At 40.0% G+C, this 18,656-nt stretch overlaps 1 protein-coding gene across 3 annotated transcripts in view; it reads left to right on the top strand.

Annotated features, from left to right (window-relative positions):
* Positions 1 to 242: 242 nt before the first annotated feature.
* Positions 243 to 18,656, top strand: part of LOC132161299 (rhomboid-related protein 3-like) — an 83,692-nt gene continuing 65,278 nt past the window's right edge. The window contains exons 1-3 of one of the 3 annotated variants that reach the window (XM_059571257.1): positions 243 to 402; positions 678 to 1,122; positions 1,256 to 1,279. In XM_059571257.1, the coding sequence (XP_059427240.1) occupies positions 1,027 to 1,122; positions 1,256 to 1,279 (120 nt within the window). In that variant the 5' untranslated portion in view covers positions 243 to 402; positions 678 to 1,026. The remainder of the gene's footprint in view (positions 403 to 677; positions 1,123 to 1,255; positions 1,280 to 18,656) is intronic. The other 2 variants (XM_059571258.1, XM_059571259.1) reach the window with 2 other exon arrangements.

The raw sequence follows: 18,656 nt of genomic DNA on the forward strand, positions 1-18,656 counted from the left end.
AGTTTCTTTTTCTTTTAATCGGACCCACAACTCTTGCTCATGTTTCTTTACACTAGTCGCTGTAAATAGATGTACTTTATTGATCCAGAAAACAGATCCACTGGCAAAACCGCAGAGACATAAAAGACAAACTACACAAACGAACATGAGGAAATATAGACTATCATTCACGCGCATCCATATTCATCTCCCATCATCACTCGAGACGAGCGCTTGTAAAAGCGCCCACACGACAACGATCAGTGAAAGGAGGCGGGTGCCTCTCGTTTACCTCCCCATGCTGTCTGCGCTTCGCTCGGTCACAGTGAACTTTGGCAAAGCGCTCTGTGGATGCTGGCAGGAGTCGCTTTTTTCTCGGGCGCTGCTGGCACGCGCTGTGGATGCGAAACAAACAACAGCAAGGTACAATGACGCACCACAAATTAACACTTACGCATTTCACACTGTTTTATTTTTAGTCTTGCGTGGTTTTACGTTGGTACGATAAACAAGACAAGCCGCTGTTGTAAATAACCTGATCATTTCGCTTTATCATGTTATCGCATTCTTGTTTGGTGACATACCGGGTATTCAGTTTGAGCAAAACCACGCCAGACACGACACTGGATGGTAATAATTTAAAACGAAACACAAAATACCATAAGGGATTTGAGAAAGAAACGATGTTTCTCTTGCAGGTGACTGTTTGAATATGAATCCGGACCCTACTGGGAAAGACAGTCGTGTTTAAAAATCCAACGCGAACTTATGTGTGACGTACCGTGGATTTTCAGTGTCTAAAACATCCTGTAATGAAATATGAAAGCGAGGAGGAATTCCACATACCCCCTTAAAATGGGATAAACTCAACGTGCCATAGGATATGACAGACGTGGGAAAATGCGAGTTTAGCTCTGCATGAAGTTTGGAGTTGTCAAAACCATATGTGGCGAGATGTGGCGGAATATACCTGAACAAGACATCATGGCAGAACTTTATGAGAAGAGATAATCATTGTTTGGGTAAATTGAGAGGGGCACAGAGGCTATGGTGAACTCATCCCCAGCGGTCGCTGCTCACGCAGAGGGTGAAGAGATCGAGGTGCTAGAGAGCACTGATGTCCTTCCTGTAGCTCCAGAAGACGTAAGTGACCATGATTTATGTTGTTGAAAAACAGAAAAGAAAAGAGATGAATTTGAGAGTTGATTTATCTTTTTCTCAATTATATTTCCTTTCTTTTACCTCTTTCTCTATCTTACACAAATGCTTCATCCAGCAATGGAAGTGTCTTTTTGATAAGGTAGGATTACTGCTCTTGTTCTTGACGGTGTCTGTTTGGGTTTGGTGTTGTGCAAATCTGTACATGTGCAGACCTTGCTTGTTTACTAATATGATGATAATAACTGATAAAATGGTTCTATACAAAATATACGAAAAAAGACACAAGGGTTAAATCATGAAAAGTGATACAGTATTTCAGTTATTGGTCATCCAATATTAGCCTATATATATTATAGCATCACTTTGTTATTTATATAATACAATTAAATGAAAGCACAAGTGGATTGGGAAATTTGAGAATTGAAGAATCAAATCTTTTTCAGTTTGTGAGTTTGAATCACCAACATTATACAGGTTTTGCATTTCAATTTGATTCGGAATTACTGGAAGTGGAACTTGCTGAATCTCAATTTAAAGAAATTAAATACAGTGCACTTTAAATGCCCAGATGACGCTCTTAATTGTGTAATGTTAGACACTTAATGAATTTAACTCTATCTCAGCTTTCCTGACTTGCCAGAGGGGGGTGGGTGCTTGGCTATCAGACCCCAATGTTGGAGGACAAAATAGCCTTATAAAAATCGTATATTATTGCGTTTAGTGTGTTGTTTGGGACACAGTGTAAGGTCTATAATGTACTATGAATCATCAGCAAGAATTGCAATTTAAAAGGCATTCTGTTAATTTCTGAAAAGTTCACTTTGTACACAAACGAAACTAAAAATAAAAATAATTATACAACATTTACTCAAAATTCACAAATATGAACATAAATTGTTTTGTCAAAATGGCCAGTAGACTTTGTAGCTGACAAAGCAAGGAAATAGACACTTCTGTTAAATGGTGAAGTGGACATGGTTATTGGCTGATGCTGTGTGATTTAAATACACATACACTATAATGGTTACAGTTCTGGTCCACTCAGAATCCAGCATTAGGAGGGGTTAGTAAGTGGTTGCAGGGAGACAAGAGAGCCGGGTGACAGACGGAGAGCGCTCCCCCCTCCGCCCCTTCTTTCCTCTTGCTCTCAGGCTTTCTCGCTGGCTCTGCACCTGCCTAACCCTGACCCCCCACACGTACTCCCCAGGGATAAAGATATGAAGGATGAAGGGGGCCCAAATGCAGAAGAGAGAGATGGATATCAATATGAAGGGAAAGAGAGATTTTAGGGTTAAGAGGGAGCCAGACATGAACAGAGAACGGGAGCTGTAAGGGTGCCGAAGGCTCGTGGCACACCCCCTCCGTCCCTGCTAGATTTGACAGGGCAGGGAGGGGGCTGCCACACAAGTGGGCCTCTTACTCCGCTCCCTTTATACAGCCAACACTTTGAGTCCCTCAAGTGGCCTGCTGTTTGAGGTTTAGTCCAGTTTTGGGGTCACTGCAAGGCTGTAAATTGTGCATTGTGGGATCTAAAGGCCAGGAACACACTTCACAGACTGCAGATGTAACAGTCTAATGAAAAAGAGGAGGTGGAACTGGGTTGTTTAATGACACAATGTTAGGGTTCAATTAATCTATATAATTTACACATACATATTCAAATGCTCAAACCTGACTACTGATGAAAAGCTGTTAGCATCAGATGATTGCATTCTTACCCTGTGGTGCAAGTGACAGCAAATGGCTTGTTTGTTTTTGACAACTTATTAGCTGATTGTATTAAAAAAACAACTAATGGAAGTAAAAATGGAAATCTGTTAAATCACTCATTGCAGATAGATAAAAATTATCTTACAATAACATTATGTTAACTTCTCTCCCCAGTAAATTTAAGTTTCATGACTGCAAACCAGTAACTACAGTAATTCAGTTAACTGACTTTCGTTTCTCAACTCACTAACAATACTTATTATTTTACCTTTTTTCTCTCTCCATAAATTTGGGTCTGACTTGGTTAAATATCTTTTTTTACACATAGTAAAATTCATTTTTTAAATGTGAGGAAAAATTGACAACAGTCTATTGAATTATTAAAAAAAAAAAATTGCATACCCGAGGTGGTAATGCTGTTGCCAGTTTTATCTATTTATGTTCCCCCATTAAAATATTTCCAAATGCTTTCCAAAGCAGAATTAACCATGTGTGTCTCTGAGCAATGTGCAGAAGATGGTGTTTTGTTCTTAAATAATAATAATAATTTGCGGTTGTTATTTGTTGTGTAACTTCACAGGAGATGCTGTTGCACTGTAATAATTCTGCTGCTATTTACCATAAACTGGGTTTTAGATATGACCTTTGTGCTAGAATTTATTTCATTGTTTGGATTTGTTACAGCTCACGAGGGTCTTAGAATTAATACAGTGGATAGAATTAGCATTAATGATTTCAGTGGGTACTTACCTGTAATACTCCAAACATAAACCCAATACATACTGTTAGGGATAATTTTCCTGTTGCGGTTAATTGATAATGCTTTTGGTATTGAAATTTTGTTTTAAAAAAGTGGTCATAATACAGTATAACAGGTTAAATAACTTTTTTTCTTATAACAAAAATAACTAAACATTTAAAACAAAGCAATACAGAAAAATATATAAAAGTAAAATTTTTATTTAAATTATTTATTTAAAAAACATTAAAGTGCAAAAGAACTATAAAAAATCAATAGGTATCACTTTACAATAAGACCTCATAGTTAACCTTCATACACAATGGTAATAAAAAAAAATAAAAAAATAAAAAAAAGTCATGAAGAAAAATAATCACAAAAATAAAAAGCAATTTAAGAACTTGAAAATGAAAATGATGTAAAAATTGACTTAAAATGAATTTAAGACAGTTTAAAAATAGAAAACTATTTTACATAAAATACAGTGCAAAACATAAAATATAGTGTAATCAGTTCGGACATCACATAGTGCTCATTCAATAAATGAACAGCTAAACAATGAGCAATAGCTACATTTGCTATAGATGTTATTAATCTTTGTTAAAAAAAATACAAGTCTTAGTTCATGTTAGCTCATTAAATAACACAGTTGCAACTTTCAATTTTAACAATGTGTTATTAAATATTGGAATACCTAAGATTAATGAATGTTCAGAATAATTTTTTCATTGGCAGTTTATGTTAACTAATGAAGCCATAATGTAAAGTGTGAAAGAACAATAAAAGATCAAAACACTTTCAAACAATATCTAGGGCATTTGTAGTCCAGATAAAAATTTTTTAAAAATGAATGTTTGAAGATAAATAGCTTATTAAGTCTAAATATTTCAGTAGTTGGCTCTGTAATAAACACCATAGGGAAAACACAAATCTGAATGGTTATTTAAGATTAGTTTTATGTTTACAGGGTAAGGGCTGCATTTAGCGCCATCTGCTGTCAGAGAGTGACTGAGCTTTCATTCAGCGCGTCTCTCATGTGTTCCTCCATGTGCTTCTCATGCGCTTGTTTACATCAGAGCGTTCTTTCAAGCAGCATACAGCAGTGTTGTGCATTTTAAGCAGCTGATGGGAATAATATTCTTAAAATGCATTCCAAATTCTAAATAATTCACGGTATTTAGAAGTGCCCACGATAACAATATCGTGCATATTAATCACAGCAATATATCGCATTACCAAATACCAGCACAAGTCTACTGTAGATACATTCCACAGATATTTAGCTTTACAATGTCCAAAGTCACTTAAAACAACTGCTGAAAATTTCGGAGCCCCATAAAACACAAGCAACTTTACTTAAAATGGATCATGAACTAAGAAATCAAGAAAGACTTTTGATCTTTTGCTATATATAATAGGTTATTGTGCTATACATTCTGTAATTTTCAGAACTCAAAATTTTCTTGTTAGTCTAAAAACTGCTTATATTGAAACCAATCTGCCAAAATGACAGGTTTTGGAATGTGCCACTTTATGATGTAATAGTATGGCTAAGAACTGCCTCCACAGAAGAAGATCAATGCCTACTTTCTACATCAATGTCCATGACCGGAAAGGTAATAAAAACATAATCAAAGTTGATGTACGATGCTGCTGACTTGTTTTCTGGTGCGCCCAATAAAAAAGATAACACGTCAGCAGCATTGTACGTCAACTGTCACAGCAGTCGCATTCACAACAGACCCGGAAGAGAAGACAATGCTGAATAAAATCGTAATGTTTGTTATTTTTGGACGAAAATGTAATTTCGATGCTTCAACAAATTCTAACTGACCCTCTGATGTCACATGGACTACTTTGATGATGTTTTTATTACCTTTCTGGACATGGACAGTATACCGTACATAGATTTTTTAATGGAAGGACAGAAAGCTCTCTGACTAAATCTAAAATATTGAAAATATAGTTGTTTCCCCAGTAACCACAGTACACAAAGCTGGCGTGCAGCGCTCAAGTTTATTCAGTGAAATCATAGCCTTCTGAAGTTTAATCGTCAAATTAATCGATATAGCTAGATATTCTTGTCTTGCCATCCCCCTCCAGTTTTCATGGCCTTAAATGTAAATAATTTACCTGAAGACGTTTTAAGGAAATTAAAGTGTGTCACCTCAGGTAATTAAAAGTTGTACACACACTTGTGGTTTTCATCCTCACTTGAACACTTGAGCCAAATACAGGGCATACGTCATTTAAGTAGTCAAGTGATCAAGTGTATTTGGACAAGGCACATATTTACATTAAAGTGCTACTACTCTGAAATTAAAATAGGGATCGGCTATAAACTAGTGACCTCTCCTGGTTGGAGATAGTATTAATATCATAAACTGAAAGCAATCTTTATGCGACTTGTTTTTCAAATGTTTTAAAATGTATCACCCGTGTCTAATATGATCCAGTGGACCTTACTAAAAGACGGCCAATGGGCTGCCAGTTGCCCATACCTGTTCTAAATTATATAAGATGCATATTTAAAGTGTACTTCTATTAAACAAGGGACATGTAAAATCTAACAGAAAATGTGTAGTCTGGCTTGTTTCTCTGGTATTTTGAAGAGGCAGCCAATTAGTGTGCCATTGCTCACCACCTGCTCCTTATCACTCATTCTACAAGCTGAGAGAGGTTTCGTCTATGAAAGGACGAAAGGAATAAAAAAAGAAATCGACAGAGAAGGGGGCCATGTGCATATACGCAATCCTGTATGTCCTAGTGGCCAATTAACGCATAACAATCACATACATTGTGTGTGTCCCTGAGCTATTTGTGTTTCTTGACATTCAGTGATGAAAGTTAAAATATCTCTAATGTGGCCTTGTTTCTGTTTTCAGGCACATGCAGCGAGTCATTGTCCAATATCTCTTGTTTTATTTTCAGTGTACTTTCCTTGTCTCTCCCTCGCTCTATATTCTTTCTTCACAGCCCACTCTTTCCCTGACACTTCACTTCTAAGAGTGATAATAAGAGGAATCTCCAACTTTCAAAGCGTGAAAAAATCCTGGAGTGTTTGAAAAAAAATAGACAGTTGCTAAAAATATCAGTTCAGTAGTACTCTCTGGTGCTTGGAAGTGTGGAGCAAGTTAACAACCAGTGCAGATGTCTTCTTTAAACTGTGTAAAATGATTGTCAAAAAGCATGGTGAATGTGTTCTACTGGATGCACAGAACTGCTCTGGTTAGGATGATTCCAAGGGCCCGACAATGGGAAGGGCCCTTGGAAGAAGGAGAAGGGGGACTGTGGTGCTCAATTTCTAGGAGGTGAATGCGGAGAGTAATTTCTACCGGGAGGAACGCGATTTTTAGAGGTGGAGCAAAGTATCCCCCCCCCACCCTCCCAAAGAGTGAAGTTTCTGCCGAGGGGAGACCAACATCCCCCTCCACAACCCCAAATGTGGGGGCCCGTGTGAATTTGTCCAGGTGATGTCCTGCAGAGTTTAGCTCCAATCCTAATTAATGAATTACACCTGAAACAGGTAATAATGGTTTTACTAGGCATAGTTTGTTTTAAGCCGGGCATTCACTGTGCGATTTCTGTGCGATTTCGGCAAGGTACCAACTCACACTGTACGAGTAGATTGCATGTGATGTAAAGCCAAAGCTCGCGATTACTATCGCGATGCGCTCACTGTACGGTCCGATCGTCGAGTTGCGATTTGACTGCTCACACTATACGTGGGGAATCAACACGTATGATCCCTCAGAACCTGTTGTGGTAAGTTGACGATGATATGTCGAAAAGGCTGACATGTTGCTGCCATAACTTTTCCCTCCATCACTTCAGTCCACACTACACACTGTGTCGCCATGGTTTCGTTTATGGTTTCGCGCATTTGTGCAGTGAGGGGAACGTGGAAAATTGTTTCGTAGCCCTGCTTCAATAGTGCAATACCTCACGAGAGGCGACCAAAATTTCTGACATGTCAGAAATCCATCCGACCAACCGATTGGCGGTCGGGAGAGGTTAATCGCCTCTCGTTTCCCCTTGTACACTGCACTACAAACGACGCATGACAATGCTGAAAATCGGCCCGATCCAAAAAAGAGTCGCACGAGTCAGAATTCGGCTCAAAATCGGATGAAAATCGCACAGTGTATGCCCGGCCTTACAATTAGGAGATAAGAGGGTCTGTATTACTTACTATTGGGGAAAGTGTAACGGTCAACTTGGATCAAGTGTGCCTTAATAACCAATCACATTAATGCCTTGACATCTCTCTTGAATTTCAGTCAGAAATCAAAGTTTACGAACGTAACAGCTGTAAGCTGAATCCCACAGGTTGCAAAAAGTCAGTGACTTCTCTTATAAAGTGGCATTTTTTCAGTGAAAACTCTAAAAAATAGTTAAGTCATTCAGTGTAAAACATGTTGAAGATTCATTAAATGTGACCCTGTACCACAAAACCAAATAGCACAGGTATATTTGTAACAATAGCCAACAATACATTGTATGAGTCAAAATGATAATTTTTTTCTTTTATGCCATAAATCATTAGACTATTAAGTAAAGATCATGTTCCATGAAGATATTTTGTAAATTTCCTACCATAAATATATAAAAACTAAATTTTTGATTAGTAATATGCATTACTAAGGACTTCAATTGGACAATTTAAAAGGCAATTTTCTCAATATTTAGATGGTTTGCACCTTCAAAATTCCAGATTTTCAAATAGTTGTATCTCAACCAAATATTGTCATATCCAAACAAACCATACATCAATGGAAAGATTATTTATTCAGCTAAATCTCAAATTGACCCTTATGACTGGTTTTGTGGTCCAGGATCACAAAGTATAAGCTGTTTCCTCTAAACAGCTGTTTATTTAGCCTCTCCTCCATTGACATCCATAAAAAATAAAATTATTGTATTAAAGTATTGTTAGTGGGATCACTGGACCAAGAAAGCTGCAAACATTCATAAATACATCTTTGGTGTGGTAATTAAGGGGCAAGGAGGCTGCATTTACACTGCGTGTCTTAATGTACAGATCCGATCTTTTGACCATGTCCGATTTTTTGTCCCATCTGTTTACATTCAATTTAGACACGACTGGACTCGATCTGTTTTTTCATAATTCCTGCTCAAAATGATTGCGAGTGATCACACATGGTAGATGATAGATCCTCGTGTTTTGAATGGCCGTCCTGTTAAAATTATTTCTATAATTCACATTGAGTGGCCATTTGGCTATTATTTGGCAGCATGGACAAAGGCTGTCATGGATGTTTTGCAGCTCAAAATCATTTAGTATGCTATTTTATATAGCTCGTTAGAGGTAGAATTTAGTGAAATTATGTAGCGCCAAGATGATAGCCTATTTATTAAATGATTCTGAAGATGAGAGAGAGAGAAAGAGAGAGAAACCGCGCGAATGTGAAGCTTGCAAACAAGTGAAAGTTACCAACTCATTGCAGAGAAATATAATGTAGCTTTTAGTAGCGAACCTGTTGTATTTATAGAATGCATGGGGCAGAGGTGAAAGAGGTTGAAAACCAGCTCCAGATTTGTGTGTTTACACGTGTGAATCAAATTCCAACCTGTGTCAGATGTGGGCAAAAATCAGATTTTTTTTCTGGCAGTGTAAACACAGCTAGAGTGAACTGTGCCATCCTTTGGCCTTGAGCCAGAATAAAGGAAGGAGAATGATAGAAGAAACAGGGAGACTGGGCATAAGGATGTCATTGGCTACATGTTTGACAGCTGTGTGTCCAAAATAAATAATAATAATAATAATTCATTACATTTATATAGTGCTTTTCTAGGCACTCAAAGCGCTTACATTGTCAGGGGGTATCTCCTCATCCACCACCAGTGTGCAGCATCCACCTGGATGATGCGACGGCAGCCATAGTGTGCATGAACGCCCACCACACACCAGCTTACTGGTGGAGAGGAGACAAAGTGATGAAGCCAATCAGTGTATATGGGGATTGTTAGGAGGCCATGATGGTCCGAGGCCAATGGGCGAATTTAGCCAGGATGCCGAGGTCACACCTCTACTCTTAAAGAAACTTGATTGCGTTCATGCTCTACTGTTCTTGTCACTTTGGCTGAAAATTTAGCTCACAGCCCACCTGCTGTCTGCCCAACACACAGCTATCTCTCTCACACTCACATATACGCAGTATGTGATCAGCATCTGCTCATCAGTGGGGGTGGTGACAGTCTAGTGGTCAGAGATGAAGGTTTCAGGTTAAATCGCAGGTAGGGGAAACACATGAGTCACTGAGAGTTCTCATGAGTCCTTCAGTTAAACACTCTATGTTCCTCATGGAAAGCTGTCCGTACAGTTAGTGTAGTGTCCTTTTGATAAAAAATAAAAAACAAAAGCAGACTGAAGACAGTGGAAGTAAACGAGTCATGTGTGCCTTAATGTCATGTCAGAAAAACACATATAATCTCAAATTCAGTTAATTAAATTTAAGTTATTTGGTAAGCTTAACTTAAATGTACACATTTCTGATGTGATGAACCACAAGTGTGTTGCAGAACATGGTATTTCTTTCTTACACTTCATGCAACAAAACATAACAGCATGACGTGTGTAGTCTGATTCATTAACAAATGATTTGTGTTGGTTCTAAAAATGAAAAACTCACAATCTTTGATGGTTTCAATCAGTTACTGGTTTGAATCCATCTCATGAATCCTCTGACATATTCACTAGCTTTTAAATTAACATACTGTGTGACTCACTGCATTACAAGTTTCATATCACTGCATAATTACTATAATGTAACCACTGGGCTGATCTTACTTGCTGTGTTATGAAGAACCCAACAATATGTTATTTCTTTGTACTTATATATACAGGTGCATCTCAATAAATTAGAATGTTGTGGAAAAGTTCATTTATTTCAGTAATTCAACTCAAATTGTGAATCTCCAACACCAGCATATGACATTGCACCCAAAATTATCACAGACTGTGAAAACTTAACACTGGACTTCAAGCAACTTGTGGTATGAGCTTCTCCAAACTTTCTCCAGACTCTAGGACCTTGGTTTCCAAATTAAATACAAAACTTGCTCTCATCTGAGAGCACCGTCCAGTTCTTCTTCTCCTTAGCCTCAGGCCTCAGGTAAGACACCTCTGACATTATATGTGGTTCAGGAGTGGCTTAATAAGAGGACTATGACAACTTTAGCCAAATTCCTTGACACAACTGTATGCCTTGACCCCAGCCTCAGTCCATTCCTTGTTAAGTTCACTAAAATTCTTGAATCGATTTTGCTTGACAATTCTCATAAGACTGCGGTTTCTTGGTTGATTGTGCATCTTTTTCTTCCACACTTTTTCCTTCCACTCACCTTTCTGTTAACATGCTTAGATACAGCACTCTGTGAACAGCCAGCTTCTTTGGCAATCAATGTTTGTGGCTTACCCTCCTTGTGAAGGGTCACAATGATTGTCTTCTGGACAACTGTCAGATCAGCAGTCTTCCCCATGATTGTGTAGCCTAGTGAACCAAACTGAGAGACCATTCTGAAGGCTCCTTTCATCACAGTAATTGCACTCCTGCTAATTGCACCAGGTGCCTTCACTTAATTTTCATTAGCCTCCCTATATTTACCAGTCTTTTCATGTTGTCTGTATGGAGTCCTTACCCTTCGTGATCCCAGTCTTCTCGTCCTCCGAGATTCCTCGTCTTCCTGTCCCTTTCCTGTTTGTTTTATTTTGGATTGTTCTCTGTATTTGACCCTGGCTTGTTTGACTTCGTTTTGGATTATCCCATTAAAATCATACCTGCAATTGGATCTCTCCCTCTCCTGTGTCTTACTTGGGTCGCGATCGTCACAGAAGGACTCCATCCATACAGATCCAGTGGTATGTCCTTTCATGTCTCCTCCCCAGCCAGTATGGTGGAGCGGAGGGCTAAATATTTAAAGTTAACCTCCCTCCGTCAGGAGAGTAATGATGTGGGGGCCATGGCACAGCTGTTCTGGTCCCTGGCTGAGGGCATGGGTTATAAGGAGGCGGCCTTAAAGGACTATTTTAATAGCGTGCTGGATGACCTGTTTCCACAAGAGGAACTGGCTCAGCTGGACACATATGGGTTCTGGGAATTCGTGTGTTACTTACAGCATCGGCTTCTGTGGGATGCCCCTGCCACTCCTGTCTCTTCCGGTGGGATGGCCGCCAGCCGAGCGCCACTGCCCAAGATGGCCGCCAGCCCAGCGCCACAGCACAAGGTGGTCACCAACCTAGCGCCACGATGCAAGATGGCCGCCAGCCCAGTGCCACAGCACAAGATGGCCGCCAACCCAGTGCCACAGCACAAGATGGCCGCCAGCCCAGCGTCACGACGCAAGATGGCCGCCAGCCCAGCGCCACAGCACAAGATGGCCGCCAGCCCAGCACTACTGCCCAAGATGGCCGTCAGCTCATCGCCACTGCCCAAGATGGCTGCCAGCCCAACGCCACTGCCCAAGTTGGCCGCCAGCTCATCGCCACTGCCCAAGATGGCCGCCGACCCATCGCCACTGCCCAAGATGACTGCCGGTCCAACGCCACTGCCCAAGATGGCCGCCAGTCAGGGCTAGTCACGTTGACCTTCCAGAGTTAGGGCTAGTCACCGTTGACCTTTCAGAGTCAGGGCTAGTTACCGTTGACCCTCCAGAGCCAGGGCTAGTCACCGTTGAACTTCCAGAGCCAGGGCTAGTCACCGTTAACCTTTCAGAGTCAGGGCTAGTCACCGTTGACCTTCCAGAGTCAAGTCAAGTCACTGGTGATCTTCAAGGACAGAGTCAAGTCACTGGTGATCTTCAAGGACAGAGTCAAGTCACTGGTGATCTTCAAGGACAGAGTCAAGTCACCGGGGTTCTTCATGGGAGAATTCAAGTCACCAGTGATCTTCATGAACAGAGGCAAGTCACCATTGATCTTCATGAACAGAGGCAAGTCACCATTGATCTTCATGAACAAATACAAGTCACCAATGATCTTCATGAACAAATGCAAGTCACCAATGATCTTCATGAGCAGAGTCAAGTCAGCATTGATCTTCTGGAATCCAGTATAAACACCATGGGATTACCAGAGTCTCGTCATGTCTCTGAGGGACTACCAGAGACTCCCCACGTCTCTGCTGAACTATCAGAGCCTCTCCACGTCTCTGATGAACTACCAGAGCCTCTCCACGTCTCTGCTGAACTACCAGAGCCGTTCCACGTCTCTGCTGAACTACTAGAGTCTCTCCTCGGCTCGGCTGATCTACCAGAGTCACTTCACATCTCAGTCGAACTCTCTGAGCACCCGACTGATCCTGTTGTGGCCACGGAGGCTACCCTTAACTTGTTTATGTTTTCTGTTTCAGACTTGCCCAACCAGACTTGTCCTCCTGTTTATTCTGCCGCACGGATGTGGTGGTCTTCTGCTCCGCCCTGGGGGGTTTCGGTCTTGACCACACGGACGTGGTGGTCTTCTGCTCCGCCTTGAGGGGTTTCGGTCCCAACCACACGGTTGTGGTGGTCTTCTGCTCCGCCCTGGGGGGCTGCTGCCTCGACCACACGGATGTGGTGGTCTTCTGCTCTGCCCTGCTGGGCGTCACGTCATGTCCTCCTGGACTTGTGTTTTTGTGGTTGTTTTGTTTTGTTCTTTCGTCTGTTCTTCCATCTATGGACCTGGCCCTCCGTCCCTCCTCCTGATCCTCCGCTGGTCCACCTCCCTCCTGGGTTTCTTGTCTGTGTCTTTCTTTCTGTTTCCCTCTAAGGACCTGGCCCTCCGTCCCTCCCCTTGATCCTCCGCCAGTCCACCTCCCTCCTTGACTCCTCATTTTGTGTTGCACTTCTCTTGTCTCTGTTTTCCCTATTTTACCTGGTCCTCTTGTCTCTGTTTCCCCATTTTATCTGGTCCTCTTGTCTCTGTTTTCCCCATTTTACCTGGCCCTCCGTCCCTCCCCCTGGTCCTCCGCCGCTCCACCTCCCTCCAGGTCTCTTTGTGTCTTTGGTCTTCCCTTGGGTTCGGGTGGAGCATCTGCGCAGTTGCTCCATGGAGGAGGGGGTAATGTCTCGCTGTCTAGTCTCTGTTTCCCTGGGTGTCCACTAGTGGGCTCACTTCCCCCTAGGCACTTCACCGTAGGCACTAGAATTCCACTAGTCTTGTCCTTTCATCACAGTAATTGCACTCCTGCTAATTGCACCAGGTGCCTTCACTTAATTGTCATTAGCCTCCCTATATTTACCAGTCTTTTCATGTTGTCTGTATGGAGTCCTTACCCTTCGTGATCCCAGTCTTCTCGTCCTCCGAGATTCCTCGTCTTCCTGTCCCTTTCCTGTTTGTTTTATTTTGGATTGTTCTCTGTATTTGACCCTGGCTTGTTTGACTCTGTTTTGGATTATCCCATTAAAATCATACCTGCAATTGGATCTCTCCCTCTCCTGTGTCTTACTTGGGTCGCGATCGTCACAAAATCATTGCAATTAAAAGAACCAAAGACTTAAACTACTTCAGTCTGTGTGCATTTAATTTATTTAATATACAAGTTTCACAATTTGAGTTGAATTAATGAAATACCGTATTTTTCTGACTATAACTCGCACCTGAGTATAAGTCACATCAGTCCAAAAATATGTCATGATGAGGAAAAAAACATATATAAGTCGCACTGGACTATAAGTCACATTCATTTAGAACCAAGAACCAAGAGAAAACATTACCATCTACAGCCACGAGAGGGCGCTCTATGCTGCTCAGTGTAGACTACAGGAGCACTGAGCAGCATCTCTGGCAGCATAGAGCGCCCTCTCACGGCTGTAGACGGTAATGGTTTCTCTTGGTTCATTTCTCTCGGTTCATGTCAAATTAATTTTGATAAATAAGTCGAACCTGACTATAAGTCGCAGGACGAGCCAAACTATGAAAAAAAGTGCGACTTATAGTCCGGAAAATATGGTAAATGAACTTTTTTCACGACATTCTAATTTATTGAGAAGCACCTGTATGTTCAGTGCCTTGCTCAAAGGCACTTCAGCCATGGTTATTGAGGGTGGAAGAGCGCTGTTAATTCACTCCCCCGTGCTCTACATTTAACCCATCCAAAGTGCACATACACAACAGAGAACACACAAACACACTGTGAAGTTAATTAAATGTACACCACCGTTTATAAGTTTTAAATTTACACTTCTATTCTAATCCTGTGAAACAGTCCGTGGTGTTGTGTGACATGCGAGCCGTGACTGTAGGTTTCACTATAGTAGTTTCAGGGTGTTTGAAAGGTGATACTCAGATTTCAGTGCTTCTACCTGTAGTTGATGTGATCAGACACTGAAGCTTTTCACATTTTTAAGATTAAAACGCTACTAATGTCACAGCTAAAGTTTCAGCCACGGAAACGTTTCCACCACCTGTGCAGGATTTTCTGAGCTTCTTACAGTATGGTTTGGATTTATTATCTGTAAGCATGTGTCTGCATACATGTGAAAATTAAACTTGTATACACTGCAGACACATTCCAGCATGTCAAAACATATTGCCTTTTTCAAGAAATGTCTTGTCTAACAGGTTTAATGTTGATCAAAGCTTACCAACCCTTTCTTCTTATTATTATTATATTGGCTTCACTTGAGGCCTGCTTATTGTCATTTAATCTAACTCCACTGGCAGACTGGTTCATGCCTGAGATATAAATTATTTTCATGTACTCTATATATAATTATATTTTGTTACTTTAGAACTTGATTTCCTCGCCAGAGCCAAGTTTCAGGTGCAGAGAAAGATTTTATGATTTATAATCATTTTAATGTTTTTATTCCCTGTGGTTGAGCATTACATGAAGTTGGTAGATGAAGGTGGTGGCTTCAATATAGAAGTGGCAGCACCAGCCTACTTCAAGGCCGCTAGCAACAAACTTTTAATGATGATATCAGGAGTCTTAATGAAACCTGACTTCCATTTTTTAGCAGAACTAATGTGAACTGATATGATCTGCATCACCTACTCACTATGAAGTGAGCAACAAATCCCAGAATACTTCAGGGAAATAATCTGTGTCCCTGAAAAGTGCACAGTTAACTTGCTTTGGATGATCATGTCACCCAAAGTAAAATCTACTACATATCCGTTTTTATGCTGGAGATTAAAGTCATTATTCTTACAGTGTTTCTGAAGTGTGTTAGTCTTTTTTTATAGCTGGAGGAACTGTCAATCCTTTATTGATTTAGAGCTTTGTTATGCATGAATTCTGCGGTTATGCATCCTTCATATATTTGCGGTCAAATGTTGGTTTCAGGCCTCTAAATCCATTAGCTTTTCGTTTGACTTCATGAGGCAGCAGCTGCCTTGTGTCTGTGTCGTGTTGTGTGTGCATGTGCCTGAGGTACGTGTACATGAATTTCAATAGGTATGATTTTATGATTTTATTTTTTTAACCTCTATAAGTATCTTCCCTCTCAAAATCTTAAGTGTCTATCTCTAAGCATGGGTGTCCCGCCTGTGTTTATGCTTAATTACAAACCAGTAATCCTGATTTATGACTTAATTAGAAGACTTCAGTCTTTAGAGTGTGTAGTGTGGAGCCTTTCCATCGTCATACAAATTAAGGAATTGAAGATTTGAAACACTGTGGTGAGCCGCAGTTTATAGGATTATTTTTGGTTCTGGGGTTATTTGGTATCTTCATATACACTGATGTTGATAAACAACAGTTTTTGTACCCGAGGCCCTGTCCACACAAACAAAAGCTTTTTCAATATGGTTTGGCCATTCGTCCACACGCAAACGCAGTGGCAGGTTACTAAAACCTGACATTTTTGAAAATGCCTGCCAGGGTGAAGTTTTTCAAAAACTCCGGTTGCAGTGTTGTCGTGCAGATAGCGAAACCGCCGTTTTTGGCTTGTGCCGTTGGAGCCAGCGCTGTTATCTCCGCCTACTGGAAACTTTTTCAGGCTTCTGATTGGCCAACATGGATTTACGGTTGAGATTACATCGCCACCTGTTGGTTTGGCATGGTCTTGACAGTGCTTCTTGGCCTGCGTTTGCGTTTTCATGTGGACAGAGATTTTTTTTTTTTAAATGGAAGAAGGAAAAACTCTGTGTACGTGTGGACATGGCTTGAAACATTGAGTATGCATGTAAAAAATCTCTTTTGTGTTTAGAATCTTTCTTGCAATAAGCAGTTTTCTGTTCAATTACAGTTTGTATGCCCCATATATAAATGATTTACCTATAACTTTGGGCACTTTTTTCCCATTGTAATTGTCAAGTATTTTCACAATCTTGCTTTAATAATGTAATTCTGTCTTTTTTTCTACTTTTTTATCTTTAATTATGTATTATGTTTATTGTGTATTAAGTAATTTATGATGGAAATTAACATTTTTTTCTAATAAAATGGCTGACTTGTCCTGCCAGGGCTAATTTTATAACTAGAATTTTATAAAACATACACATAATTAAATTATATTTTAGTACTCTTGAAATAATTTAAAGGGCACATCGGATGCCCATCTTCCAAAAGTTGGTATGATTCTTTGTGGTCTTCATGGAAAGTCTATTACGTACTTTGGTTAAAATTTCTCAATAAAAAACACCCTTTTTACCTTTTCAAAAACAGCTCCATTTACAATAACCTGTTTTGGTGCATGTCCCTTTAAATGATAATGAGCTACTGCTCACCCACCCCTCTCTTCCGTTAAAGTCACCATTCTTATTCATGCAGTTATAACTGCTCGAAAACTATTTAAAATACATTTGTAAATGACTTATTAGTCTTTAATATGCTCCCACTAAGTCAAATAATAAGAAAGAACCAAATTGCCTATCACAGCTATGCTAATGATACCCAGATTTACCTAGCCTAATCACCAAATGACTACAGCCACATTGAATCCCTTTGCCAATGCATTGATGAAATTAACAGTTAGATGTGCCAGAACTTTCTTTAGTTAAAAAAGGAAAAAACTGAAGTCATTGCATTTGGAAACAAAGTTGAAGTTCTCAAGGTGAATGCATATCTTGACTCAAGTCAGGAATCTTGGTGTGATTCTGGAGATTGAACTTAGTTTCAATAGTCATGTCAAAGCAGTAACTAAATCAGCAAACTGTCGTCTAAAAAACATTGCAAGAGTTCAATGTTTCCCGTCAGGACCTGGAGAAACTTGTTCATGCCTTTATCACAAGCAGGGCGGACTATTGTAATGGTCTCCTCACCTTCCTTCCCAAGAAGACCATTAGACAGCTGCAGCTCATCCAGAACCCTGCTGCTATGATTCTGACTAGAACCAGAAAATCTGAGCATATCACACCAGTCCTCAGGTGCTTACACTGGCTTCCAGTTAGAATTAGGATTGATTTTAAAGTACTTTTACTCGTTTATAAATCACTCAATAACCTAGGACTGAAATACATTGCAGATATGCTCACTGAATATAAACCTAACAGACCACGAGTGAAATGCCAAGGGGAATCTGCTTTTAGTTATTATGCTTGTCCACAGTTAGAATCAGCTTCCAGAAGAGATCAGATGTGATAAAACATTAGACATTTTTAAATCTAGACACAAAACTAATCTGTTTAGCTGTGCATTTATTAAATGAGCACTGTGCGATGTCCAACATGATTACACCGTATTTTATGTATTGCACTGTGTATTATGCAACCCTAAATTATTGCACTGTCTTAAATTAATTTTAAATACATTTTTAATCATTTTAAAAGGTTATAAATGCCTTTTTTTTACTTTATTTTATGTAAAGCACTTTGAATTACCATTGTGTACGAAATGTGCTATATAAATAAACTTGCCTTGCCTTGCCTTTAACAAACACCTTTATAAAACTTCTACAAAGGCAACCGGGTCTATGCTAATATGGCAGTGTTCGTCAACTGTCTTGGGAGGGGCCTGGGCACTTTGCCAAGAATCTGTGAAAGGCTTGATCTGAGAAAGTGCTTATGATTTGTGTGGATTAAAAAAATGCAATGGGTGGATTTTTATCATTTTAGAGTGGTTATGTACACACACTGCCAACACACATTGAAGTTCACCATGTAAAAAGTTAATTTTGCATCTGA

Source organism: Carassius carassius, chromosome 17 (assembly GCF_963082965.1).
Source record: "Carassius carassius chromosome 17, fCarCar2.1, whole genome shotgun sequence".
NCBI lineage: Eukaryota > Metazoa > Chordata > Actinopteri > Cypriniformes > Cyprinidae > Carassius > Carassius carassius.